General features: G+C 40.5%; 2 protein-coding genes across 3 annotated transcripts in view; one reads left to right on the forward strand and one right to left on the reverse strand.

The window, feature by feature from the left end:
* LOC129764372 (uncharacterized) overlaps positions 1-24,897 on the reverse strand; it is a 330,024-nt gene that overhangs the window by 41,824 nt on the left and 263,303 nt on the right. For both annotated transcript variants that reach the window (XM_055763369.1, XM_055763370.1), the window contains 4 exons: positions 15,216-15,317; positions 10,845-10,994; positions 9,853-9,963; positions 9,525-9,619 (listed from right to left, as the gene is read on the reverse strand). In XM_055763369.1, the coding sequence (XP_055619344.1) occupies positions 9,525-9,619; positions 9,853-9,963; positions 10,845-10,994; positions 15,216-15,317 (458 nt within the window). The remainder of the gene's footprint in view (positions 1-9,524; positions 9,620-9,852; positions 9,964-10,844; positions 10,995-15,215; positions 15,318-24,897) is intronic.
* On the forward strand, positions 19,112-23,180 carry LOC129764371 (protein DENND6A). Its single transcript, XM_055763368.1, has 2 exons — positions 19,112-19,491; positions 19,682-23,180. Exon 2 carries the CDS (start codon positions 19,735-19,737, stop codon positions 23,095-23,097), a length of 3,363 nt encoding a protein of 1,120 aa, XP_055619343.1. The 5' UTR covers positions 19,112-19,491; positions 19,682-19,734; the 3' UTR covers positions 23,098-23,180.

Below are 24,897 nucleotides of genomic sequence, written 5' to 3' on the forward strand. Positions count from 1 at the left end.
TTACTTTGTCAAACATCTATCAACTGATTGTTTAGGTTTCGTTTCAAAACGTTTTTTTGGACAAAGCGTGAATTCGCGATGAAAAAGGAATAGTGTCGACGTCTGGTGGCGACTTTCAATTAGGGACCATAGTTTGGGTCCCTATCTCGTTAGTGTAATACCTATCATATTAAAAGACACGAAGCCAGTTTTCAAATTTGAATGAAAATGTTCACATCATATTATTTTATCACTTAAAACGTTTTTTTTCCGACTTTTATTTAACCCTTTGTCTATACATTTCCAACATCATTACTGAAACTTTTCACTATAATATAAAGTTGTCTTCAAAAACAATATTCGTACAAGAGTTTTTCACCACCTGCAAACAAAAGTGTTTTTCATTTAAACAGAATGCCAAATTAGTACGGAACATTTTTTTACGCTCCCCTAAATTAGTAAACGAAGCTCAATGCCATCAATACGGATCGTTAACTTGTATTGTTATTAGGCCGTATGAATAAAAACAAAATTCACCTTTACTTTACTTCATTCGAGCAGTCGAGCAGTGAGATTAAGTTTTTAATACGTTTGGTATCAATAAAAGAAACAACAAAGTGTTTACTTTTCGAAAATGGATGTTTAGCTTATTTCGTATGAATAAAACAGCATTCATCAAGTATTTACTTCGTTATTATCAAGTATGCTCATGAGCATACTTTGGATCGAAGGTGTTTTCATTCATTCGTTCTGATGTCATATCCGATTTATGTTTAATGCTGCTATCTTGCGCTTGAAGTTAAACAAGTTAACGATCCGCATTGATGGCATTGAGCTTCGTTTACTAGTTTAGGGGAGCGTAAAAAAATTGATTGATTTTCAGGCGGAATGAACACGTTTTTCAAATTTAAATTATGAATGAAAAATAACCTTTCCGTACCAATTTGGCATTCTGTTCAAATGAAAAACACTTTTGTTTGCAGGTGGTGAAAAAATCTGGTACGAATATTGTTTTTGAAGACAACTTTATATTATAATGAAAAGTTTCAGTAATGATGTTGGAAGTGTATAGACAAAGGGTTAAATAAAAGTCAGAAAAAAGTGTTTAAATGTAAGTGATTAAATAACATGATGTGAACATTTCCATTCAAATTTTATCATTTGAAAACTGGCTTCGTGTCTTCTAATATGATAGGTATTACACTAACGAGATAGGGACCCAAACTATGGTCCGTAATTGAAAGTCGCCACCAGACGTCGACACTATTCCTTTTTCATCGAATTCACGCTTTGTCCAAAAAAAAAAACGTTTTGAAACGAAAACTAAACAATCAGTTGATAGATGTTTGACAAAGTAAAAACTATGTTCGAATTCGAAAATCAAATTAGTAAAGTAAACTTTTATTCATACGGATTCAAGTAAATACTTGGAAAGTTTACTTTACTTGGAAACGGGCAGAATAAGTAAATACTTTTCATTCATTTCATTCATACGACCTATTGTGTATTTTAAGACGTTATTGGTATTTATTTGAAGAAAAGGATATAATTGTATAAAAAACTCCAAAAGACTTCATTTAGTTTTAATAGTCATTTAATTCAGCCACCTCATTTACTCTCGGTCTGTCAGACCTATGCGCGAGTATAGGAAGGTTAAGAAAGCATCATGGCAATAGATCGTATAAATACTGGCATCCGTGTGGAATAATTGAAGTGGTTTTTTGATTTCGTTGGTGAACATTATTCTAAATTACTGATGCATGCCACGATTCCTGTCTACGGACCATGGACAAAAAAATGCCTTGTTGTACTATGCGATTTATTTGAAAACCCATTCCTCAAACTATGATTACGTTTTCCAGAGAACCGTTAGTAACCTTTCAAACCTTTCAAACATTTATTGGCCATGTAGAAAGAGGTGATGTATCTGCTCCTGAAATTGCTGGCAATTTTGATGATAAAGGGGAAGAAGTATTTTTGGCTAGTAAGGTGCAAAGTGTTCTTAAAAGTTTTTTTTCGATTCAGATGGATTACGGGAGTCTAATTTCATAGAACTGTGGAAAATTTTTACGATTCTCGTTGAGGTACACTGAAAAATGGAGGGCTTTAAGAGAAGTCTAGGAGACGGACAACACTCCTGAATTGGCAGAGAATCAATGAAGCATTGATATAAATCTTCCTGTTCACATAGATGGTTCCTGTTCGCATTTTGGTTGATAAGTGATTAATTAATAAAAGAATTAGAATGAGATGAAAAAAAGAAACAAAGAATCCGTGCAAGTAACAAATCGTTGCGTGCCAGTATTTTTAGAAACAAATTTCAAATTTCAGAGTGTAAGAAATTCGTGAAACTTATTGATCATATTTTGTGTCTGCCTAGCAGTACCGCATCAGTTGAAAGGATGTTTCGCGATGAACGATACTTGAACAAGGGTCGGAAGTCTAAATATAATTGTCAAACAAAACATTGATCTGGAATATGACAAGTTTTATCATGAAATTTCTAAAAATGATATAATAATAAAATACAATATTCCAAACCTGAACTATTTGGTTAGCCTATGCTTCATTGATTCTGGAGTTTGTGGACTCAATATATTCTGCTTTGACGGGATCGCTAGGTCGTTCCACAGATCAGCTAACGATTCCCCTGCATACTGAAAATGTTTCGTTTTCACTTCCGGATCACTTGTTTTGAGGTTTTCTTCCAAGTGAGATCCGTAACGATCATGAAGAAGTGTTAAACTTGAACTGCAACGTACCATATCCAACTGCTTTAGCATGACGTAGGTATTCTAGCTTTATTCTGCATCCTGGGATAACATATGGAATAGGATTATGTTTGGCAGTCTCGACAAAATTATGAAATAAACGTAAAATAAACGCGTTATTCGAAATGCGTTAATCGGTGCCTGGTTATTGGTAGCTGTTAAGCCTATTACAACAAATGCTTTATCATATTGGCTTAGGAAACATACCCCGTTCGGTTCCAAGATCGAAGTTGCTGAAACATTGAGTGGCGCATTGATTTAATTAGGAATAAAGGTGGACTTTTGTTACGTAACGATTACGGCTACACCCCGCATCTGTACACCCCCCCCCCCCATATCCCAATAAGTAACACAACCTCAAATCACCTAATTTGTGCATGATGCCTTAAGTTTTAGTTTGGCACATTACACCATTGTCTGAATGATACCGCAGTTGACAAAACCATGTGATTTCATCATATAGTAATAGTAAAATCATTTCATTCCTAGTATTCCTAGTCATTCCTAGTAGTATTGATCGTTCTTTCCATAATTAATGTAACAACTACGAAAGCACGTAGGTTGACTATGAATCAGATGCAACCATACTGTACTTGAGATATTACAGAACAAAAGTGCCAGGAATTATTTTTAGAAGACGCCTAAATTCTACAATAACCAATCCTGAACAGCTCAAGCCTCTTTTGTCCATAAGGAGAAAATGGTCTCGATCTCCGAAGGAAATAAAGATATTCTTTTTACAAAAATCTATACAAATAAAAATGGAAAAAAGCACAAAACCCGAGAAAGTAATGATCAGATTTGGGTCGGCTTTATTTTGTTGTATTTGTCTCTGTTCGTAGATCAATGTTACGGAAAAAATATCGGAACATTTTCGGAAAACTTTGAGAGAAAGTCGCAAAATTGAATTCCCATATGTGATAACATTACATCGGAATAAACTTTGTTAGTCTATGCAATGTTTGCACTAACGAATATTTTGTTGTTCATAAAAGGAAATAGACTCTCAGGTTTAATAACGCATTTTTAAAATGAAAATTATGATTGAAAATTTACTTTTCTGTATCAAACATGTATTCCATGTAATGAAGAAACATGTTATTTGCAAATGAATCAAGAATCTTGAGCGAAACTTGTGCTTGAAAATAAATGTATAGTTCAATGACGAGTTTTGATAGAGGTACTAGGCAATTTATAGTAAAAGGCAATTGTAAAGGGTCAATTAGAAGATCAATTAAAAAGAGTTCTGTAAATAGTATAAAAATCTATTTTCTCAATACCAAGTGTTTGAGTTAGTTTTTCAAATTGACGTTTTTAAGCCCTTTGGTGAATGAATTGAGAAAGTCTGAGAGGAGTCCGAGAAAGCCTTTACAATTCAAAACATCATCACCGTTACACCAATAAAATCGAACACACTTCTAAATTCCCTAAAGCTGTCTTTCAGCGAAAAGTTGTAAACATTGCTTTTGATTACTTCGAATATTATTTTTGAATGCATCGACATTTTTTTAATGACTTAAGAGTGTTGAAGAACTTTTGGTGCTCATGAGAAGAACCGATGGGTTTGCCTGGTTTTGTGGAAGCAGAATTCGCGTGTGGTCCGAGGTGTTTACATATTTATTTCCCCACCACCGTTAACTGTTTGATAACGTTTAAAATCTTCAACTTATGCGTATGAATAAATCATACACAACCAATCTCCACATAACGGTCTGGAAACTAACGCGGTCGTCCTGTTTCACATTTTTCTTCTACTGTGCTCCTGTCTGTCAGTGCAAGCTCTGCATTATGCTTTCTTTGCTCATATTCTGAGGATGCATTCTAAGGTGAAAAATTTTGCACGTTCGTTCAATACGGTAGCAAAGAAAACTAAGGTCGACCAGGGCGAGTACAATATTTATAGTGCTTTCACGGTCATTCGACGACATGCATCAACCGATGATCAATTTTTACTTCGGTGGACCTTCAAGCATATTTATTAGGCTGTCAAAAAAGTCCTGCGGTATTTCCGCGAGGTGTCGTTGTAAGCGCGTAGTTCTAGTTGTATTCATTGTATCGAGTCATACTGTAGCTTGTTGGAAAGGTATTTTTGCGCGCTATAATATAGTCCTTAACAGTGTTTTGTTTGGTTAAGTCGCTCGTGAGTTATAGTGTCGCAAATATGGAGCAAAATAAAGAGAAAATCCGACATATTTTACAGTACTACTATGACAAAGGTAAAAATGCATCTCAAGCTGCCAATAAAATTTGTGCAGTTTATGGACCCGATACAGTTTCCATTTCCACCGCACAACGATGGTTTCAACGTTTTCGTTCTGGTGTAGAGGTCGTCGAAGATGCGCCACGCTCTGGAAGGCCTGTCGTCGAAAATTGCGACAAAATCGCTGAATTAGCCGAGAAAGACCGGCATAGTAGCAGCCGTAGCATCGGCCAAGAGCTGGGGATAAGTCATCAAACCGTTATTAACCATTTGAAGAAGCTTGGATTCACAAAGAAGCTCGATGTATGGGTGCCACACACGTTGACGCAAAAAAACATCTTTGACCGTATCGACGCATGTGAATCGCTGCTGAATCGCAACAAAATCGACCCGTTTCTGAAGCGGATGGTGACTAGCGATGAAAAGTGTGTCACTTACGACAACGTGAAGCGCAAACGGTCGTGGTCGAAGCCCGCTGAAGCGGCTCAGACGGTGGCCAAGCCCTCATTAACGGCCAGGAAGGTTCTGCTGTGTGTTTGGTGGGATTGTCAAGGAATAATCTATTATGAGCTGCTTCCCTATGACCAAACGCTCAATTCGGACCTGTACTGCCAACAACTGGACCGCTTGAAGGTAGCACTCATGAAGAAGAGGCCATCTTTGATAAACAGAGGCCGCATTGTCTTCCATCAGGACAACGCCAGGCCACACACTTCTTTGGTGACGCGCCAGAAGCTCCGGGAGCTCGGATGGGAGGTTCTTTTGCATCCACCGTATAGTCCGGACCTTGCACCAAATGACTACCACCTGTTTTTGTTCATGGCGAACGAGCTAGGTAGTCAGAAGTTAGCCACAAAAGAGGCCTGTGAAAATTGGCTATCCGAGTTTTCTGCCAATAAGGAAGCGAACTTCTATAACAGGGGTATTATGAAGTTGGCATCTCGTTGGGAACAAGTCATCGAACAAAACGGCGCATATTTGACTTAAAACAGATGATTGTAACTAATTTTATGAACAAATGAAAATTCAAAAAAAATACCGCAGGACTTTTTTGACAGCCTAATATATATTTGTGTGAACTCAATAGTTTGATTTTGAAACAGTTTTTAAATTTAAATTTCGGCTCAGTAAGTAACAAATATCACTCATATACTTTTTGTCTTTCGAAAGTGATTGTCATACCACTTCGTTCGGCCAGTAAAGAGGTATTTTCACTCAAATCCTTGCACCCCAAACGTAACACTCTCGTTTTCAAAATTTTGAACTCACACTTCAGTATAGATGCAGCAATGATGTAGTCAAAAACTACAAAAGCACTCTCCACCAGATGGCATGAAAATCGACACGGTGCTTGTTCTGAACGAAATTACACCAGCAGCAGTATGCGGTATCAATTCATTAATTGTTTCGGGTAAAACAGCTATATCTGACATCAGCAATGAGAAAGACTGCTGCCTGCTAGCTGGAGCGAGACTGTGACTTGATTATTGATAATCGTCATGGTTTGAATTAAAAACGCTTCTCAGTTCATTCGAATTGAGGCCAAAAGGCCAATTTGGAAAAATTAACCAAACTCTCGGCCATGAGAAAGGCTCGCTGCCGTCTGGTCGTTAGCTGGAGTACTACTGAATCGTGAAGTAGCGGTGTATCGCAAGCAAACCTGTGTTCCACTGATTGCCCGGTTAGTTAGAAACATAAGATACGATCCATTAACAATGCCCGACCAATATTTAGCAAGTGCCGGACAGCAAACGTTTGCCTGGTGCATTACGTTTGCCCGCCTTATTTTTGTTTTGAAATAAAATACCGCGCCACAATATTTCTATCCTACTACACTTTTTCTGAGTGGTTGTTTCTGTTGCAGTCGTTTTCTGCGGCGATTTATTCCAGGAACCGGCTATAAGAACACTTGCTGTTTTGGTCGAAATTAATGTGGCCCTCACCAAGTCCATATTACAATCGTTTGAACCTTTCTGTATGGCGCTTGATAAAATCTTATCCATATCCTAAGCATCACTTGAACAAAACTGTGCTCAGAACCTGTCGATGTTTTCGGAAGCGTATTGTACACATTATCGATGAATAATTCAAATAAATTTAAAAAAATAAAATAATCGTGTACAAGGATCGCAAAGGAGTAGAAAATGGTCAATACCACCATCTGCGCAGTGTTTAAACGTTTCAAGGAACGTTTGTCTGTTTCCTGGAGGGTTCAATCAAGACGTTCAAGTGGTACAGTGGATCGGAAATTGCGTCAGAACGCCATGAAGGCTTTCGAAGCGACTTTCCAGGACTTTCGAACGTGGAAGTGGTCAACCAACAGTGCAGATAACGGATTAGATGTCATTCAGAAAGGGATGATCCCCGAACTGCCCGGAATACCGCCCAATTGATATTTGTTTGGGTATCATCAAAGCTAAACTGGAGAAATGAAGTGAAATGGCTAAAAATCCTACTTCAACGGCCAAATACTGGAACAAGCAGCCGATGAGATTGACCAGTTCGAATTTTCATTCAAAAGGATTAAAAATCGCAAAACCCGTTTTTTCACGTAGGACTACGTCTTTCATTTCTATATAGGGGGGTCACTCTACGAAAAATGTAACGTTTATTAAGAGTTTTCAAATGCATACTAAGCAGAATCGTTCTTAGGATATATGTTATAATATACACCATTAGACGGCAAATTTATCCAGCTTTTTTTTTGTCTGAGGCATCAAAAGTGGAAATAATAAAACAAGTGAGCAATTTAACAAATAAAAGAGGTATGTTTTGCGAGCTGATGCGAAGGTAAATCATGTATTATGCATTCTTTCTTCCTACTTCGTTCCCATGATTGTTGTATGCAACACAAAATTGTTTGCAATAATTCGTTCTATCAAATAAATTAGCAAGACCGTTTTCGAATGTAAACATGTTGAAGTGATCAGATGTAAGATATCATGCATCACTCAAATTTCATGCAAGATTTCATCAAAACAACGAGGAAAGTGTCATCCATACTGTGATCGTTCGTTAATGGGGCCGGAATTCAATTATCGAATTTCACTCGCTAACTGGACTGCAAAACAGCAAAAGTAAAACTTCAAATTGAAGATGACATCTATTATTGATACATACTTGCTTTGCAGTCGAGTTAATGTACGCCCTGTTATAGATAAGTCCAATTGAAGATAGTCCAGTTAGTGAATGACTTCTGTATATGAAGGGGTGACGAACATCTTAAGCCAGTGTCTTCCGCGTTGCGGCAACATGGGCAATTATACAGTGAAAAATGATATCAATACTAGGAGGATGCCAGTGAATATTATGCGAGGACTTATTGAGAGCGACATTACATTGCATCACAAAAAATGGAACGCACTAAAATATTAATAATTTTCATGACTCATATTCATAATTCTCAATGACTCAATTTCTTCTATGATAGATTGAACAGTAGAACTAATACGACTTGATTTTGATAGTCTGTAAACGAACATTATTTCACCAAATAAAAAAACTACTGCTACTGCCTTAGAATAAGACTAATAATATGAATAAGAATAAGAAATCACACTACCAGAGTTACCCATCAAAATTAAAGCAACTTCATGTTTTCATGTGTATTTTACCTCAAAATATCACGAAATTGTAAGTATTTCTCGTTTCTGCTCCATAAACTTCATATTCAATGTAATCAATGGCGATATATTTTTTTTATTCATTGATCCACATATACTTTATCTGTTATGTGTTGTGTCACACTGTTAATCATTAATCATTTTCAATTAGACAGTTGAACTGCCTGAAGCTTATTTTCTTTTTTATGTTCATTCCAAACCATTTGACGATTTGAAAACAGTTCTCAACAATCACTTTGCTTTGCGGAGCCACTAAAGATTGGTTCATACAAAACTTAATTCTATGTTTAGTGGGATTCGACCGATTACTCGCGGTTTACTCGAGGTTAGAGGGGCAACAAAAAAAAACCCGCATTCAAACCAAAATAAGTACAGAAAATTTTCTTCTAATAAACTATAACGTTTTTTAGTGATCTAAATTTTGTCGCACTGCCGAAAATATTTCCAGCTTCCAGCAGCTTTCGAATAGCCATTATAAATTTATTAGTGTGAACCGTGAAAATCACTGTTCAATGTCACGAGTTTCGAAAGAGATTCTAAAAATTTGTGACAATCTTGTTTAAAAAAAATGAAAATTTTAATCAAATTTGAGTTGCTACTGTTGAAAATAATTCAATAACTATTTTCACTTCCATCCCTTGTTGGAAGCATTATCGTTTTGACTAGTGCTTTCCTTCAAATAGGTGTTTTTGAACAATCAGTTTACGAAATAATATGACTGTGGGTTGCGATAAGTTTCAAATTAATCACTTCACTCGGGTTTATACTTTCAAACATTCTGCCGGTTTTCGGGTGGAGTTTCTATCGCTTTATGTTGTTCAAGGGATTTTAATCCATCCGCATTTCACTGTTACAAATTAACGATCAGATTTAGTCAAGGTCTCAAGGCTGAATAACAATGAATAACATCGAACATTGAAGCATGCAATTTGGAAAGAAACTTTTACTTACCTATACTGGTGTCGTAAGCATGCAGGTATTCAGACGTCATAAATTGCGACACTAATGAACTTTTTCCGACAGCGGCACCACCCAACATAAGCACCCTGTGTGTGTGTGTATTTGCGCCCGCCAAAAAGTACACCCAAAACAGCGAAACCGGAAGCAACGATCGATACATACACCGTGTCCGTTTAACGCCAAGGTTGGGCCGATATGAAATGAGAGGAATAAATCATTATGAAACGTGGGAATAGTTTTCAGCCACTTTGTAGCAACACTCATCCGATGGACTCGGCTGTGGCAAAGTGCTCTCACCTAATGCACACAGGATACTCACTTGTACGGACCTGACGCTGGGTTCGAGGTGCTGCTCTCCCTGCTGGACGCGAGGCTGCATGTGGCTGAAGTTCGGGCGGAACCTGCCCCCACCGCTGTCAAGTGCTCGGTGCTGCAATGTATAACACAGACACACATATTTTAAAATGCACTTTTCAAACCATCTCCGACCGTCTGTGTCGTTGATGAATTCAATTAATTAAAACTGTTAATTAAATCTGTTTCATATGCTCGCTTTTGTAATGTACGGATATGTGTAGTGTGTTTATGTGCGCCTAGGGAGAATATTTTAACACTTCCTCTTTTCTGACTGTATATCAGTTTTCAAAATAAAAATGTATCTCTGTATCCATCTGGGATTCATCCATTAAGCAAATTAAAACTACTAAACCAAAATCCCATCATCAACAAAGGCATCAAAAGGTTTCTTCAGTTGTCATCTTTTGTCTTTTTGGTGACAAAGGAATGTATTTTTTTATTTTGTTTCCGTTGGCAAGATGGCTTTCCTCCATTGTCTCTTTACTATTGGAACACCGAATTTTCTCCATCCATTACGAAAATGTGTTCTTTCTTCTGTGGGGAAAACGGTCCTTTATTAAACGTTTACCGTGCTTTAATAACTTTAAAAGCCGCTTTATTTCGACAGGAAATTAAGCGAAGCCAACGTTTTCTCCCATTGCTTTTGTTCCGTAATCCTCTCAGATAATTGAACGTTATTGGACTCGGTAGAAGTTGAGCGACGGAAGGAGGATGGTACATCAACGTGGCTCAAAGATTTTTTTCAAAGCCAACTTTTTTAATTACTCAAAATTTGTGTTGTATTAAGATGGAGAGGGCGAGAGAAGAAAAAAGATCCTAATGATTTTAATTGTAAAAGAATGTACTGACAGCTTCACATCCCGGAGAAGAACAAAAAAATCTTCTCTCTGTCCCTTTGCCGTAAAGTAAATATTCCAGTTCAAGTATTTTCCGGGAATTAAACATCATACTAACCTGGAGTTGGAACTGGCGACACTGGTATTGGATTTACTGCGACGACTTTTGAGAGAATCGCCTCGATTTACAACTCCTTTGCCCGTGATGGAAAAGTGCCTCAGTCTGTAGTATTCCTCTTCGACACCGGTGTTTGGCATCGATGCCACCCTGAAAAATTGAGAAAAGGAAACCATATGATCGATAATTTATTTTCTGTATATATCTTAAACATTTAATGTCTATATTTTGAAAAATAAACTCAAAATTCAAAATTATGAGTCACGTCATTTAGAAATATAAAACAGTGAGACAGGGACAACACTATTCGCTAAAGCTAAGACATCGATGTACATCGGCACGCTCCAGCAGGACCAACTCAACGGATCTGTCACGGGTGGCAAGCGAATAGAAGGAATGTCAATCTGCTAGGGAATGATTAGTCACCATCGCATTTTGACTAATTATTAGCTGATCAGTCGTAGAAAGAGTATTTCCGGGAAATCAGGCCCTTCGTCGAAACTGAATCCACCGCTATCCAACACTATTCGAGAGTAAATCGTCAGAAATCTGCGATATTTCATTGTAAACCTTAACATTGAGTCGAACACCGATCAGCACTGTCCGAAGTACCGAATGTACCTCGACAAATGCAGAGAGATCAGCAAATTGCTCATGAAAAAACGCAGCATAACCTAAGCTGTCTACTGGGCCGATCAGAAATCGACCCCTAAGTCCCCAGGGCAATTCCGCGGTTACCACCTGATTTGACAGCACCGCCAATAGCTCTAAAGCAAAGTCACATGGCATAAGTGATGGGAATAGAGCTGTCGGAAGTTAAGGGGTGATGAATAAACATGATCAATAAAAAGTAAGGTAAGCCATGTGTAGCATATGACAGAGAGTAGTAGAGGTTGACAAATTCAAATCTTCCTGTTTAAATGAACAAAGGAAGGTAGTCCTTCAAGTTCCATTAAGTCGCAACCAAAAAGGTGTCAACAGCCAATGGAAGTAGCCTTCTAAATTCTGGAAAGGTTGTTGTCGTCTATATTCTTCAGAGAAGAAGCTAGACAGTGGCGTAGTGTGGAGGGGGGGGGGGTGCGATCAACACAACAAAACAAAAAATCCGTATCCATAGGGTTGTAGACAACTCTTTGGGCTTTTGAGGACAATATGATTTTGCTAAGAATCTACAATGTGTGACATTTTTAGAACTGTTTAATCTGTTCACTCGCTTTTCGCAGTTCCAACTGATCACTGAGAAATGTTCCTGAGCGTTTTTAAAGATTGTCGCAAGCTCGATGGAGTGGGACGAGCTGGACCCCCAACACCTTCGGAACCTCGTGGAGAGTATGCCAAAGCGTTGTCAGTTGGTTATCGAAACTAAAGGGGGTCATATTGACTAATAATTATTTGTTTTATTATTTTTTTGAAATAAACCATGAAGTGGATTTTTTTATGTCATACCCTAAAAGTTCCCCTTTTAGGAACAAAAGCCATTTTTATTTTTCTAAAAAAAATTAATCAACGATACTGAACTCTACTAGTTACGTACTTTTACGTAGTATTGACTGGAATACCGAAAAGTTCGAAAAAAAATTGATATTGGAACACTTTGATTTTGAAGGGGGGAGAATTTTTTTTGCGCCCATCACTTTATTTTTTTCAGACGCACATTGGTATTTTGGATCTCTAAAAGGTTTACTGTACGTTGCAAAACTATTTGTTCGTGTAAATCAAGGGAAACACCCGGGTTTTCCGATAGCGATGATTATATTTCAATCAGCTTTAATCATCTTCCTAACCTCTATTGTCAATCACTTCTATTCACGTAGAATATAAAGTGTTTTGATCTTTCAAATGTAGAATGCTGTAATTTTAATATTCACTCTGTTGGATACAAAATTATACAACTCGTAATAAAGCTGTCATACTCGTAATAAAACTGCTGTCGGAGCAGTCATATCTGTTGGAAAACATTTCGTGCAACGACTGTGGAAATTTGAGGATGAAAGGGGAAGGAAACTGGATTGGGATGACACATTTCCCACAAGTGCAAGCAAGGCAAAAATTCCAAAGACAACTTCCTATTTTGAATAGCATAACAACTGACAACGTTCAACGTTTTGGTCCCCAATTCAATCACCATTCAGCTTCATGCGTTCTCAGATGCTTCGGGGAAAGCATATGGTGCCTGTGCATACCTAAAAAAGTTGCAATTCACATGGCGCAACTAAAATAATATTGCTTTCGTCGAAATCAAAGGTAGCACCGTCAATCCATTCCACGACTAGAATTGTGTGGAGCGTTGCTAGCAACGCAGTTATCGGAACAGATTCTAGCGGCTGTCAAACTTAGCCCAGCGGTATATTACTGGACTGACTCAACATGCCTTTTACAATGGATAAGGGCAACTCCGTCTACATGGACAACTTTTGTAGCCAACCGAGAAGCGAAAATCCAACAGATTGCTGAAAATCGTCCTTGGAATCATGTTCCTGGATGCCAAAACCCCGCCGACCTCATTTCAAGAGGTGTACTTCCCGAAGGCACTTCAATCCACCTAGCGCCCCACATTTTGGAGGTTTGTGGGAGGCAGCGGTAAAATCGGCAAAAATCCATCTCATGAAAGTTATAGGCGATACGGTATTGTCCTTCGAGGATATGAGCACGTTGCTGGTTCAGGCTGAAAGTTGTCTGAATTCGAGACCTTTGATTTCAATGTCCGATGACCCAAATGAACTGGAGCCTCTCACTCCAGGACATTTTTTGATAGGAACTAGTATGCTAGTTCCAACTACCGGATACGAACGTCAGCGAAATTCCAATGAACCGAATAAAGCAACGGCAAGCCACCCAGAGGATATTGCAGTGTTTCTGGAAGAGATGGAGATCGGAGTATTTGGCACAGTTGCAGAAACGTACAAAAAGGTGTCAACCACCACTTCCCATTGCTGTAGGACAGTTAGTTATTGTACGCGATGAAAACTTACCACCAACTCGATGGAAAATGGGTCGTATTGTCCAATTACATCCTGGTATGGACGGAGTCGTCAGAGTAGTTATTTTGAAGACAGCTACCGGCCATTTCAAAAGATCAGTGGAAAAAATATGTTTATTGCCTCCAGCCAGTCATCCTCACGATATTGAATGAAATTGCGATCAATCCAGTTTTGCGAGAGAATTTTCTTTTCAGAAATGTATCATTTCAGCGCGGGCGATTTTCAAAACTGTTGAAAGTAAAGATGACAAAATAACGAGTTCAAAAAAAGTAATGGTGAAAGATACCATTATATTTAGAGTAGTAAATTGAGGAACCCTATGAAACCTAGAAGAATATGAAGATTGCTAAACGCAAAGAAGCGATGAAAAATGTAAAAAAAATAGGAAGGTGGTGTCCGAGCACCGATCGCATTGTTAACGTGGGACTTCAAGGCTAAAATGAAGGTACCATTGAATCACGCATCAAGGCCACCAAAAAATGAATAGACAGGTACACATATGCCAACATTCTATGTAAATCAAAAGCGTTTTTTTAAGTTTATAGCAAACAAACGTAGCAATGATACACTTTTTTCAGCTCCAAAAACATCTTTTATTTTTATTTGGTGTTAATGAAAAGTAACGAAAGGAGATACGGTTCATTTCTGTTTATGTAGGATTTGCCATCTGTTGGTTTCTTAACCATTAGAGACTATTGGAGAACATATTGTGTTTGAGAAAGTAATCGAAAACCGGTATCGCACAATAAAACTTCATCATTAGTTACCCTGCTGAAAACTCGGAAAACAAATAGTAATGACCGTGTAAAAACAATTTCTCCCTCTTGAAGTTATAATTAACTCATTGAGAAAGGGTTCACAACACCTGCAATTTACACGTTCTAACTAGGTTAGCTAGGTGCTATTGTTCTTTTTCCTCTGGGCTCACCACAGGGGTTTCCCATAGTTCCACAAAATGACCGGAAGGTGCTAAAGTGAAGCCACGTGTACGTGCTGTATAATTTGCTAATTCATTATAGCGGACCACGCCATTGCACTATGTACCGTATGATTTAACACATCTAATGAACCGTTTCGTGTCTGGAAAAGCTACAGACAGCGGAACGGAGCGACCGCAATCAGTAGCGAGGAATGATGAAAGATGGATAATCAAATCGGGGAAAAAACTTCATGGTGGGTTTTCATTTTCATGATAACTTTTTCCTGGGTCCGATAAAGCATATCGCGTGACGGAATGGGAATAGACCATATCCGGTGTTAATAAAAGTTTGTTTATGGCTGAGCAGAGCTTTCTGCTCACACACGGTCGAGGCAAACTCCTGCTGAGAATCGTTCTATTTCAACTGATGAGATCTTCATCTGTCATTCACGCATGTCAATTCGTACTAACCTGGACCGCTGCTGGGGCAAACAGAGTTGATTTGGTCGACCTGACGCTCGGCTGCCGGGTGTTTTGACGGACTGTGACCGGCTGTGATGTGGACTCCCATACCTGGAACGAGAAGAGAAAACAAAAGCCGGTCAAGTACAGAACAGTAAGTGCAGAACCCCACCGTAAAGCGGATTTATTTCCCACCAGAGGCAACTTCGTGAAGATTAATAGGTTGTTCGAAGTGTAATTTTCTCGGTTAGTGCAGTTTTCCACGCAGGTGTAATGTGAACGAATGGCAAAAGGAATCATCCTCGGGAGAGATAAAAAATCTAAAGAGATTGTAAAATATGCACTCGTAAGAAAAAAAAAAGCATTTCAACCCAGTGAAGAGCAACGATAAATATGGGATTACATTTGCACTTTTACAGCATATATTTTACAACGTTTTTTCTTCGGTACTATGCCAACGATGGTTGTACCTTCTTGTCTTCTAATTTTACGAAGGGTGTAATAAGTTGTTTTATTAAAACTTTAATTGCTTGGTGACACAAATGTTACGAAGATAAAGAAATTAAACAAAAAATCAATTCAGTTTTTATTCCCAGAAAGCTTCGAATGCTTTTATTACATCTAGACAAAGCAACGGTTCTGTGTGGTTCAGATTCCTAATCTATATTGATAAGAAGGTGAAGATTGGGCAATCGGATCTTCAACATGGAACAGATCAATTTTCAAGAAGTAAATGTTAATAAATGCTATTTATACAATTTATACAGGGTCCGTCATTCTCAGGAACAAATGCAAGATTTTTAATTACATTTTTCAACATGGTCCACAATGAGCTCAGCAATTATGTTGCTTCACTGAGTAAACTTTTCTTTACAACTCCTGACTGTTCATTCGTGTTGATGAGAAGCTATCTGAATAACAAACGTATTGCCTCTCTTTAGTGCAACAAGTTTTCACCTCCAGTTTTTCACCGAAGAACATAACTCTCACCGCAACAAAATATCTTCTTCACATACGGCTTGAAATGTGCTGCACTTTGCACTTGTATTTCTAATCCGGAAACAATGCTCGAATTTACGAAAATTGAATGATCGATCGAAAAAAAGGCACGAAATATTCCAAACACACTCCTAAATTCACAGAAGCTATCTCCCAGTTAAAAATTATGGAAATCAATTCGTTTTTTATTACTTCAGAATACATCGAAATTTCATTAAAAAAAACAATCCTCTACAATAAAAGTTACGATTCGGTTATTCAACGAATACGCATAACACTTTGTACTTCTGGTACATATCGCGATGAAATGCTCCTCAGATTTGCTCAAAGCTTTGATCGATCGGCTCAGAAAAACGGCTGACGTATCGAAGTGAAACGTTTTCAGAGGTTTTTCGGGAATCTAAAAACTACCCTTCTAACATTAGTATTAACTATTAAGCTTACCAATTTACAGTTCATTTCTAAAAACCTACAAGATACCTGATTTTGACACTTTTTGTAAATAAATGTAGAAAATTTCAATAATATTAGGTTGGGGAAAAAGTTATCCATTATTTCCTCGTTGGCTGGCTTTGGTGATCAATATCTCGCGTAGTATCGATCATTCAATTTCAAGTTTAGGCTCGTTGTAAAGTTGGCACTTCACACCAAAGAAAACTTTTTTGTTGTTTTGTGTTTGTTCCATTCAGTTGTGAGTAACAGGGTGGTAACAATGGAGGTCAACAAAGAGAAAATTCGATACATTTTTTACTTTTCATTTTATAAATGCGAAAAAGCAAGCCAGCCCGCTGTTAATCATGTTTTTGGCGCCGATGCTGCAACAATAAAATACGTGCAATTTGGTTTATTAAAAAAAAAAAATTTTTTTGTATAATAAACTAAATTCAGATCTCTAATGTCAACAAATAGACCGTTTGAAGCTAGCGATTGACCAGAAACGCCCAGAATTTACCAACAGAAGAGACGTTTCGTTCTTTCAGGACAACGCAAGGTCACACAATTCCGAGGGCTTGGTTGAGATGTTTCAATGCATCCACCATATCCTGGCACCAAGCGATTACCACCTTTTTCTCGCATTGCAAAATTTCCAGAGTGATAAGAAATTGGGATCAAAAGTTATGAAGTTACCTTTAGAATGGCAACAAATTTTACAACAGAACGGTGCATATTTGACCCAAATCGGACAACCCGAAACAAAAAAAATTATGGATAATTTTTTCCCCAATCTAATATAAGCATAGTATATTTTTATACTAGAAACATAAACCTTTGGAACTGGAACTGTTGAATTTGAATTTTAACAAAGTTACAACATTTCGAAAATCGTTCAAAAAACTCGACTCGTGTTCTTCTAATTTTTTGTCGAGTGTACAGTCAGTCAATCGTGAAATTGTAAAGTTGTTAAGGTGACATTTCACACTAAAAAAATCTTTTGCTGTTTCTGTTTCCCATCAGGACAACACAAGACCACGCGTGTCTATTAGTCGCCCGGCAGAAACACTGGGAGCTTGATTGGGATGTTTTATTCCGGACTAGGCACCAAGCGATTACCACCTTTTTATCGGATTGTCGGTCCCTATCCCCCGCACAAAAAAGGTTTGCCTGTAGAATCTTCCACCGGACACCCTATGTTCCTACTGTGGGACACAATTCGGTTCCTCTACGGGTGGCGATGAATGGAACCGGATTATCGATGCCACTCGTAGGGGAGCTGCGGGTAAGACGGACAGTGGGGGTATGATGGACAGGTGGTTGATTTGTATAGTTGCATTATGAATTTCAAATTTCTGTTGATGGGAAACCCTTCTACATGCTATTCTATAATATTTAAACCATCCTATGACAATGAATACTGATCAAAAGTGGAATAGAGAAACAAAAACCGAAAATTGCAAAAAAAAAACAGTCACATCCAATGTATGAAGGAAAGTGAAGGAATGAATATTCAACTCTTTTTTTATATTGCTTTTTCTTGTTCTATTTCAGTTACTGGACGCACAAACACTGAGAGAGAGTGAAATTATTCCTCTCGCGAGCAATAAACCTCTACGCTTCGTATATTATGAACCTGTCCATATACCCCCCCACTACATGTCCATTATGTCGGAACCGATAAAAATGTTCTACCTTTCGGCTTGTTTTAATTTCAGTAAAAAAATGGATTTTTATAAAACATTCGGCCAGTTATTTCGAAAACCAGTATATTGAACTGTAAGAAACTGCTTTTAAATTTTTGAAAACATGAGTTTCCAAAGATACAATTGAAGTTTTCCTTAACATGTCCGTCTTACCCCCATCTTACCATTCATCTCCCATCTCGATCAATAAGGTTTCAAATCGTGAGGTTTTCACATGTAGTATAATTTATAAAAGTTCCTACACGATCTAAGACGTTTCGTTCTTAGGGGGACCATATTGCCCCTATCTACCATATATCGTTTTTCACACGAAGGAAGTTCTGAACTCAAAATAACGAATCAATCAGGCGTGTATGCTAAATTTTGTGATTGACTGTATATCTCGAATGAATCCGTGCCAGATTGCACTTTTATATTCCATTTGGGAACAAAACAAAGGTGAGCAAGTAAAACGACTCTTCATTGCTACTCGAGATGGAATCTATTCAAGTTACCACGGAATGGGCCATCAGTGTCTATTGATTTTAACTAAAATTTTAAATCCTCTCTACATCCGTCCACGCGGTTATTTCCACATTACAATTAATTTGAATTTTCAAATACAGAGCGCGCATGGCGCGCAATGCGACTGCGCGTCGCGCATTTCATTCACTCACCCACAGCAGGAATCTCTTCGCTGGTTCTTTCTCGCTCTCGCTCACATTCGCACGTCGGTCGGGTCGATCCACTGAACCAAAATTATGTAAACGTCAAACGTGTTGAAATTTGCTTCCGAAGTGAACCAGCTAGCTTGTTTTGTGCGAGGAAGAAAGGGTTTCAGCTGCTGCAGCAGCAGCTGAGAAGAAAAGTGTTTTTCTTAGTCTAAATGCCCAAGCTTGGGGTGATTTAGTTTCGTGAACGCACTGGAGAAGGATTACTTGCGTGGATTGGGGCGAAAAGTGAACGATTTCATGGATTTCGGGACGAACAGTGTGACCTAATCGCGGTGGTATCGATTTGAAGGTGAAAGTGTTTTTTTTTTGTGGTGAAGTTTGAATCGGGTAGTGGGGGCGAAATAAACAAACATTTCCTGGTTGAGTTAGCGGATTATTACAGCTGCTACTGCTGCTGTTGCTGTTTGGAAATAGCTCAACAAACCAAAGCAGGAAGTAAGTTCGAAAATGCGATCTTTTTGTTTCGCATTGCGAAGTATGTATGAAATCGTAAAATCGAGGAATGGAAAGTAAACTTAGCTTAGGAAAAGAATATTTTACGTCATAGATTTAATCCAATCCCAAGATTATACGAGCAATTAAAGTCAATTAAAATGCTTACAGATTATATGTATTTCATTCGCAGACCACCAAGGAAGCGAAATGTGCTGAAGCTAGAAGCCGCAAGCTGGTGAGAACATGGAGCACAAGGGTCGCAATTCGCTGGCCATCGGAATCGATTTCGGAACCAGCTTCTCGAGTGTGGGTGTGTATCGCTGCGGTAAGTTCGAGATAATCACCAATGCGTCGGCAAGCCACCGGATCCCATCCTGCGTGGCATATACCGACAAGGAGCGGTTGGTGGGTGAGGACGCGTTAGCGCAAGCCGATCGGGATCCTGGCAATGCGGTGCTGAATGTGAAACGGATGCTGGGTGGGGATAAACAAAGGAAGCTGCAGGTACAATTCAAGGGCGAAACCAAAGGTTACCATCCGGAGGAAATATGCGGAGTGATGCTGGCCAATTTGAAATCGATGGCCGAGCGGAAGCTCGGGCAAGTGGTGGGTTCGGCAGTGATTACGGTGCCGGCGGGATTCACCGATGGGCAGAGGCAAGCCATGCTGGATGCTGCGGCGATAGCCGGAATCAATGTGCTGAGGCTGGTTAATGAGCCCACGGCGGCGGCAATCTCGTTTGGGATCAACAAAAAAGTGATCGGTGAACAGTTTGTGTTGGTTTGTTCGCTGGGCGGAGGCTACCTGGATGTGACCATTCTGACAATCTACAACGGGGTGTTCCAGGTGAAGGCCACATCCGGTGACACTCAGCTGGGTGGGACGGATTTTGATGACCGATTTTTAGCGCATTTCTGCAAGGAATTCAACCGAATACACTCGCGTGACATTTCCTCGTGTAAGACGGCTTTGAGGAGACTTCGGAAAGCGTGTGAACAAGCCAAACGGACACTTTCCTACACCAATCGGGCGACAATCGAGATCGAAGATCTCTTCGAGGGGCAATCGTTTTCTTCCATTCTGAGCCGCGAATTGTTCGATGAGTTGACCCGGGATCTGTCGGATAAGGTTATGCTTCACGTGGAGACGGCACTGCGCAGAGCGAGGAAGGATCGATTTGCCATCCACGAAATAATGCTGGTGGGAGAGTCCTCCCGGATACCGAAGGTGCAGGTGATGTTGAGTGAGTTCTTCGACCGTCGATCGCTTTGCAGTTCCATCAATTCGGACGAAGCGGTTGTCGTGGGGGCATCGATTGCGGCGGCTATTTTGAGTGGGGAACAATCGGCGGAGATACAGGACTTGCTGTGGCTGGATTTGGTGCCGCGATCGATTGCCCTAGTGTCGGAAAGTGCGATCGAAGGTTCACCAAGGATATTGATCAGTAGAAATTCGACGGTTCCCTTAAAGGTGAAGCATCGAGTGAAGAGTTTTCGTGAAGCACAACTGCTGTACGAAGGGGAAAGTGCCATTGTTAGTGATAATGTGATGCTGGGGAAGTTGATAATCGAGGGGTCATTTGGGGATATCGAAGACGTGGGGCTGTTGTTCAGCACCGACACGAACGGAGTGCTCCACGCCGTTGTCGAGGGGAACATTGAGCTGAAAGCCACCCTGGACAAAGGAAGACTTGAGAGATTCGAAATCGATAGGATCGTTTACGAACACAAAAAGGTTCTGCTGGAAGCCGAAAAGCAGGAGAAAGATGCAGAAGAGCAAGAATCGCCAAAGGAAACGATTACTAGCTTGAAACCGCTTGATTTAGATGAAAAATTTGGTACCTGGGATCGATTCAGCGAATGGCTTCACTGTATTTGTATAGTAACGTTTGATCTGGAGCTTGGCCAAGCCATGGAATTAATCTACCCAAAACATGTTACACTCACCGAGCAGGAGAAAATGAATATCTGCTATTTGGCATTTCCGGACTCCAATTCCGGCTGCATGGGAGATTCCCAGTTCCACATTAGGTTACGAGTTTCGCCCGGGTCAGAATCTTCTGCGCTTCGCAAGGAGCATTTCGACTTCAACTGCCATTGCCTACCGGTGCATCGGGCCGATCCCGGACACTTCTGGGGGTTCGTGTACTTCCGCCAGATCAAAGATGCCACCCTGAAGCGAGGTTACTTCCAGAAAAGCTTAGTTCTACTCAGTCGCCTTCCGTTCGTCAATCTGTTCTATGAAATTTGTTCCTTGATCGCTCCCTCGTTCTTCGCCAGCGGCGAGCCAACGCTGGAAGCCGTCTGTGACAATATTTGCCACTGGCCATCCCTGATGGCGGGTGAGAATCTTTCCCTGCACATTCTAGGCAGCGTTTACGAGGTTGCTTTACCAAAACAAAACACCAAAACACCCATCAATGAAAAAATCAAATCCGACACTCCAACATCTCCGGGCTCGCAAGCTCAAATAATCGCATCGGTCCACGAGATCGACATCTTCAAGAGTCTCCAGTTTTTCCTGCCACACATTTATCTGCTCTGGGAGCTTGTCCTCACCGGTGAACCCATTGTCGTGACCGGCGCCTCGCCAACCGATTGCGCCCACATGGTCCAAACCCTCATGAGCCTGATCAGCCCACTGTCGTACTGCGCCGAGAGTCGCCCCTACTTCACCATCCACGACACCGAATTCAAAGAGTTCACCCAAAGCAAAACCGCCGGTCACCCACCGATCATTCTCGGCGTAACGAATCCCTTCTTCGCGAAAACCCTCCAACACTGGCCGCACACAATTCGCCTGCAGGACAGCGTCGAAAGCCAACTGCAGCAAAAGCAAAAACAATCACCCCTTCCCAGTGGCGGCTGCGCGTCTTCGACCTCAACTTCCTCCGACGCATCGAGCACTCCCCAATCTAAGCTGTCCAAAATCAAACAAATCACCAACAAACTCCTGGATTCGTCCCCCGGGGTCTACACCCAGTACAAACCTTTCGTCTCGAAGGATAAAGCCTTCATCAAGAAGATCCTGCTCGGCATCAAAACCGAACGCCCCCCGTCAGTACAATCCGCCCTCCTCCGGCGTCATCTGCTCGAGCTAACCCAAAGCTTCATGATCCCGCTCGAGCGCTACCTGGCCTCGCTGATGCCCCTCCAGAAAGACATCTCACCCTTCAAATCCGCCCCCCTGCCGAACCCCTTCAAGCAGGAGGACTTCCTGGCCACCCTCGAGGAGTGTGGCCCCCAGCTGACCTCCACCTGCAAGGGTGACTGGGAGGGACTCTACCGGCGGTTCTTCTCCTCGCCCAACTTCAAGGGGTGGTACGAGACGCGGTATCACGAACTCCAGCAGACGCTCCAAGCACTGCACATGCAGACCCTGTCCGAGTCCAATCTGACCGATTGGGTCAAGGGTAAGCACGAGGTCGAGATCGTCGATATGATCCTACGGCTGAAGCAGAAGCTGACGCTGTGCAGCAGTGCGCAGATGAGTGCCCTGCCGGTGCCGCTCAACACCAAGGATACTCGCGAGCAGCTGCTCCGGCATCTGGAGAGCATGAAGCGCTGCCTTCCGAACGATCTGAAGCAGATTTTAAACAATATCTGAATAGTTTTTTTAAAGAAAGATTGTTTTAATTCTAAATGAAATATACAGCTAAATAGGGTAAATAATAATATGAAAGGTTTTTAGTCCAAGTGTTTGTGTTATTCAATTCACAATATCACATTCTCTTGTGTTCGTTCGCTATTCCAAATGAAGTTGGACAAAGTGGCAAAGGACTGTTTACTTAGTGGTAAAAATTTCATCAGGAGTGATACACTGGTTGAAAAGTTATGGAACGTGAGAAAAAAAATCTGCAAACTCACATTGAAACCCTGACCGGAGGAATGATCGCCAAGTCTTTCCAATTTCCTAAATCTATTGTGAATACCGTACTCAAAAATTACCGGGAAACATTGACGTTGGATCGCACAAAGCATAACAAACGTAGAAATGGAACATATGATCAGAACCGACGAGCGAAGATCATCAGGGCTGTCCGAAATAATCCTGGGATAACTAGACGTGATTTGGCGAGAAAGTTCACTGCGGTTCACAGTACAGTTCGACAGATTTGTATGCGGGAGGATTTTGTTTTGTGCCACGTCAGCAAACATCCCAAAAGGACGCTGAAAAAGAACCTGGTTGCCAGAAACCGTGCAAGGAAACTGTACGATCACTTTCTAACCAAGTAACGGTGTTAAAAAAAAATAAGTTTCATTTCAATACCTTTCTGTAAAAAAGTGAAGCGCGTGATTTTTTATCAGCGAAGAATTGCTCCCTGTGCTCCCTAAAAACGGGATGCTCGTTTTTTTTGCTCGGGTGCTTTCAGTTCGATCAAAGATGGGGTCGGAACAGTAAGCACTTCGCGAACGTGTTGTACAGTTCTTCGAAACGCGTGAAAGTCAAGGAAGTAGACCACGAAAATGTACCGGTGAGTACTGTTTACCAGATCCTGGCAACCCAAAACGTCGAGCGGAAGACCGGTAGTGGCCCTCCGGTGAAGATCATAACGAAAAAGAAGAAGGAATCTCCGAAAAAGCTGTTCGACAACAAGGACGGTACGAGTTTGCGTGACACCGGCAGAAAATTTACCTGCTCCCATTCCTAAATCCACATAACCAGAAGAAGACTAGGTCGCCAGAGTACACGGACGAGCAGATAGCGACCGTGAAATCTCAGTGCCGGTGGATGACGAAGAATTATCGAAAGAGTCACACATTCCCGGCAATGATCGATACAATACCAGCGACAAAACGCCCACTTCCCACTGGGTGAAGTAAAAATGCAAGCGTAAGTTTGAGAAGAAAGTTATGCTGTACATAGCAATCTCGGACAAAGGGATTTCAAAGCCCTGGTTTAACAAGCAGAGCGGACTTGCCATCAACCAGAAGGTGTAGCAGAAGGAGTGCCTGGAGAAGATTCTGGTTCGGTTCTAAAAGGAGCATCATTCTGATGGAAAGTTTGTCTTCTGGCCGGACAAGGCGTCTTCCTATTACGCCAAGAAGCCGTTGGCGTACCACGAGGAAAAACAAATACCGTACATACCCAAGGAACGGAACCCGAACAACTTGTCCCAGTGCCGTCCGATCGAGGATTTTTTCGGCTCCCTCAGTGCCCTATTGTACAAGAATAATTAGCGTTCCACGGACTCCAAGCAGCTTACCACGAGGATCGGAATGCATCCGGAAGATGGATGTCAGTGCCGTCCAGCGCTCTTCGGAGAGCATCTCCACCAAATTGCGCCGTACGATTGAACACGGCCCCTTTGCCAATATTCACTGACTTTTTTTTGAAGAACAACCGTTATGTTTTTAATTTGAAATACTGAATTGCTTGAATTTTTTGACGTAGAACTACGTCTTT

Source organism: Toxorhynchites rutilus, chromosome 2, assembly GCF_029784135.1.
Source record: "Toxorhynchites rutilus septentrionalis strain SRP chromosome 2, ASM2978413v1, whole genome shotgun sequence".
Taxonomy (NCBI): Eukaryota; Metazoa; Arthropoda; class Insecta; order Diptera; family Culicidae; genus Toxorhynchites; species Toxorhynchites rutilus.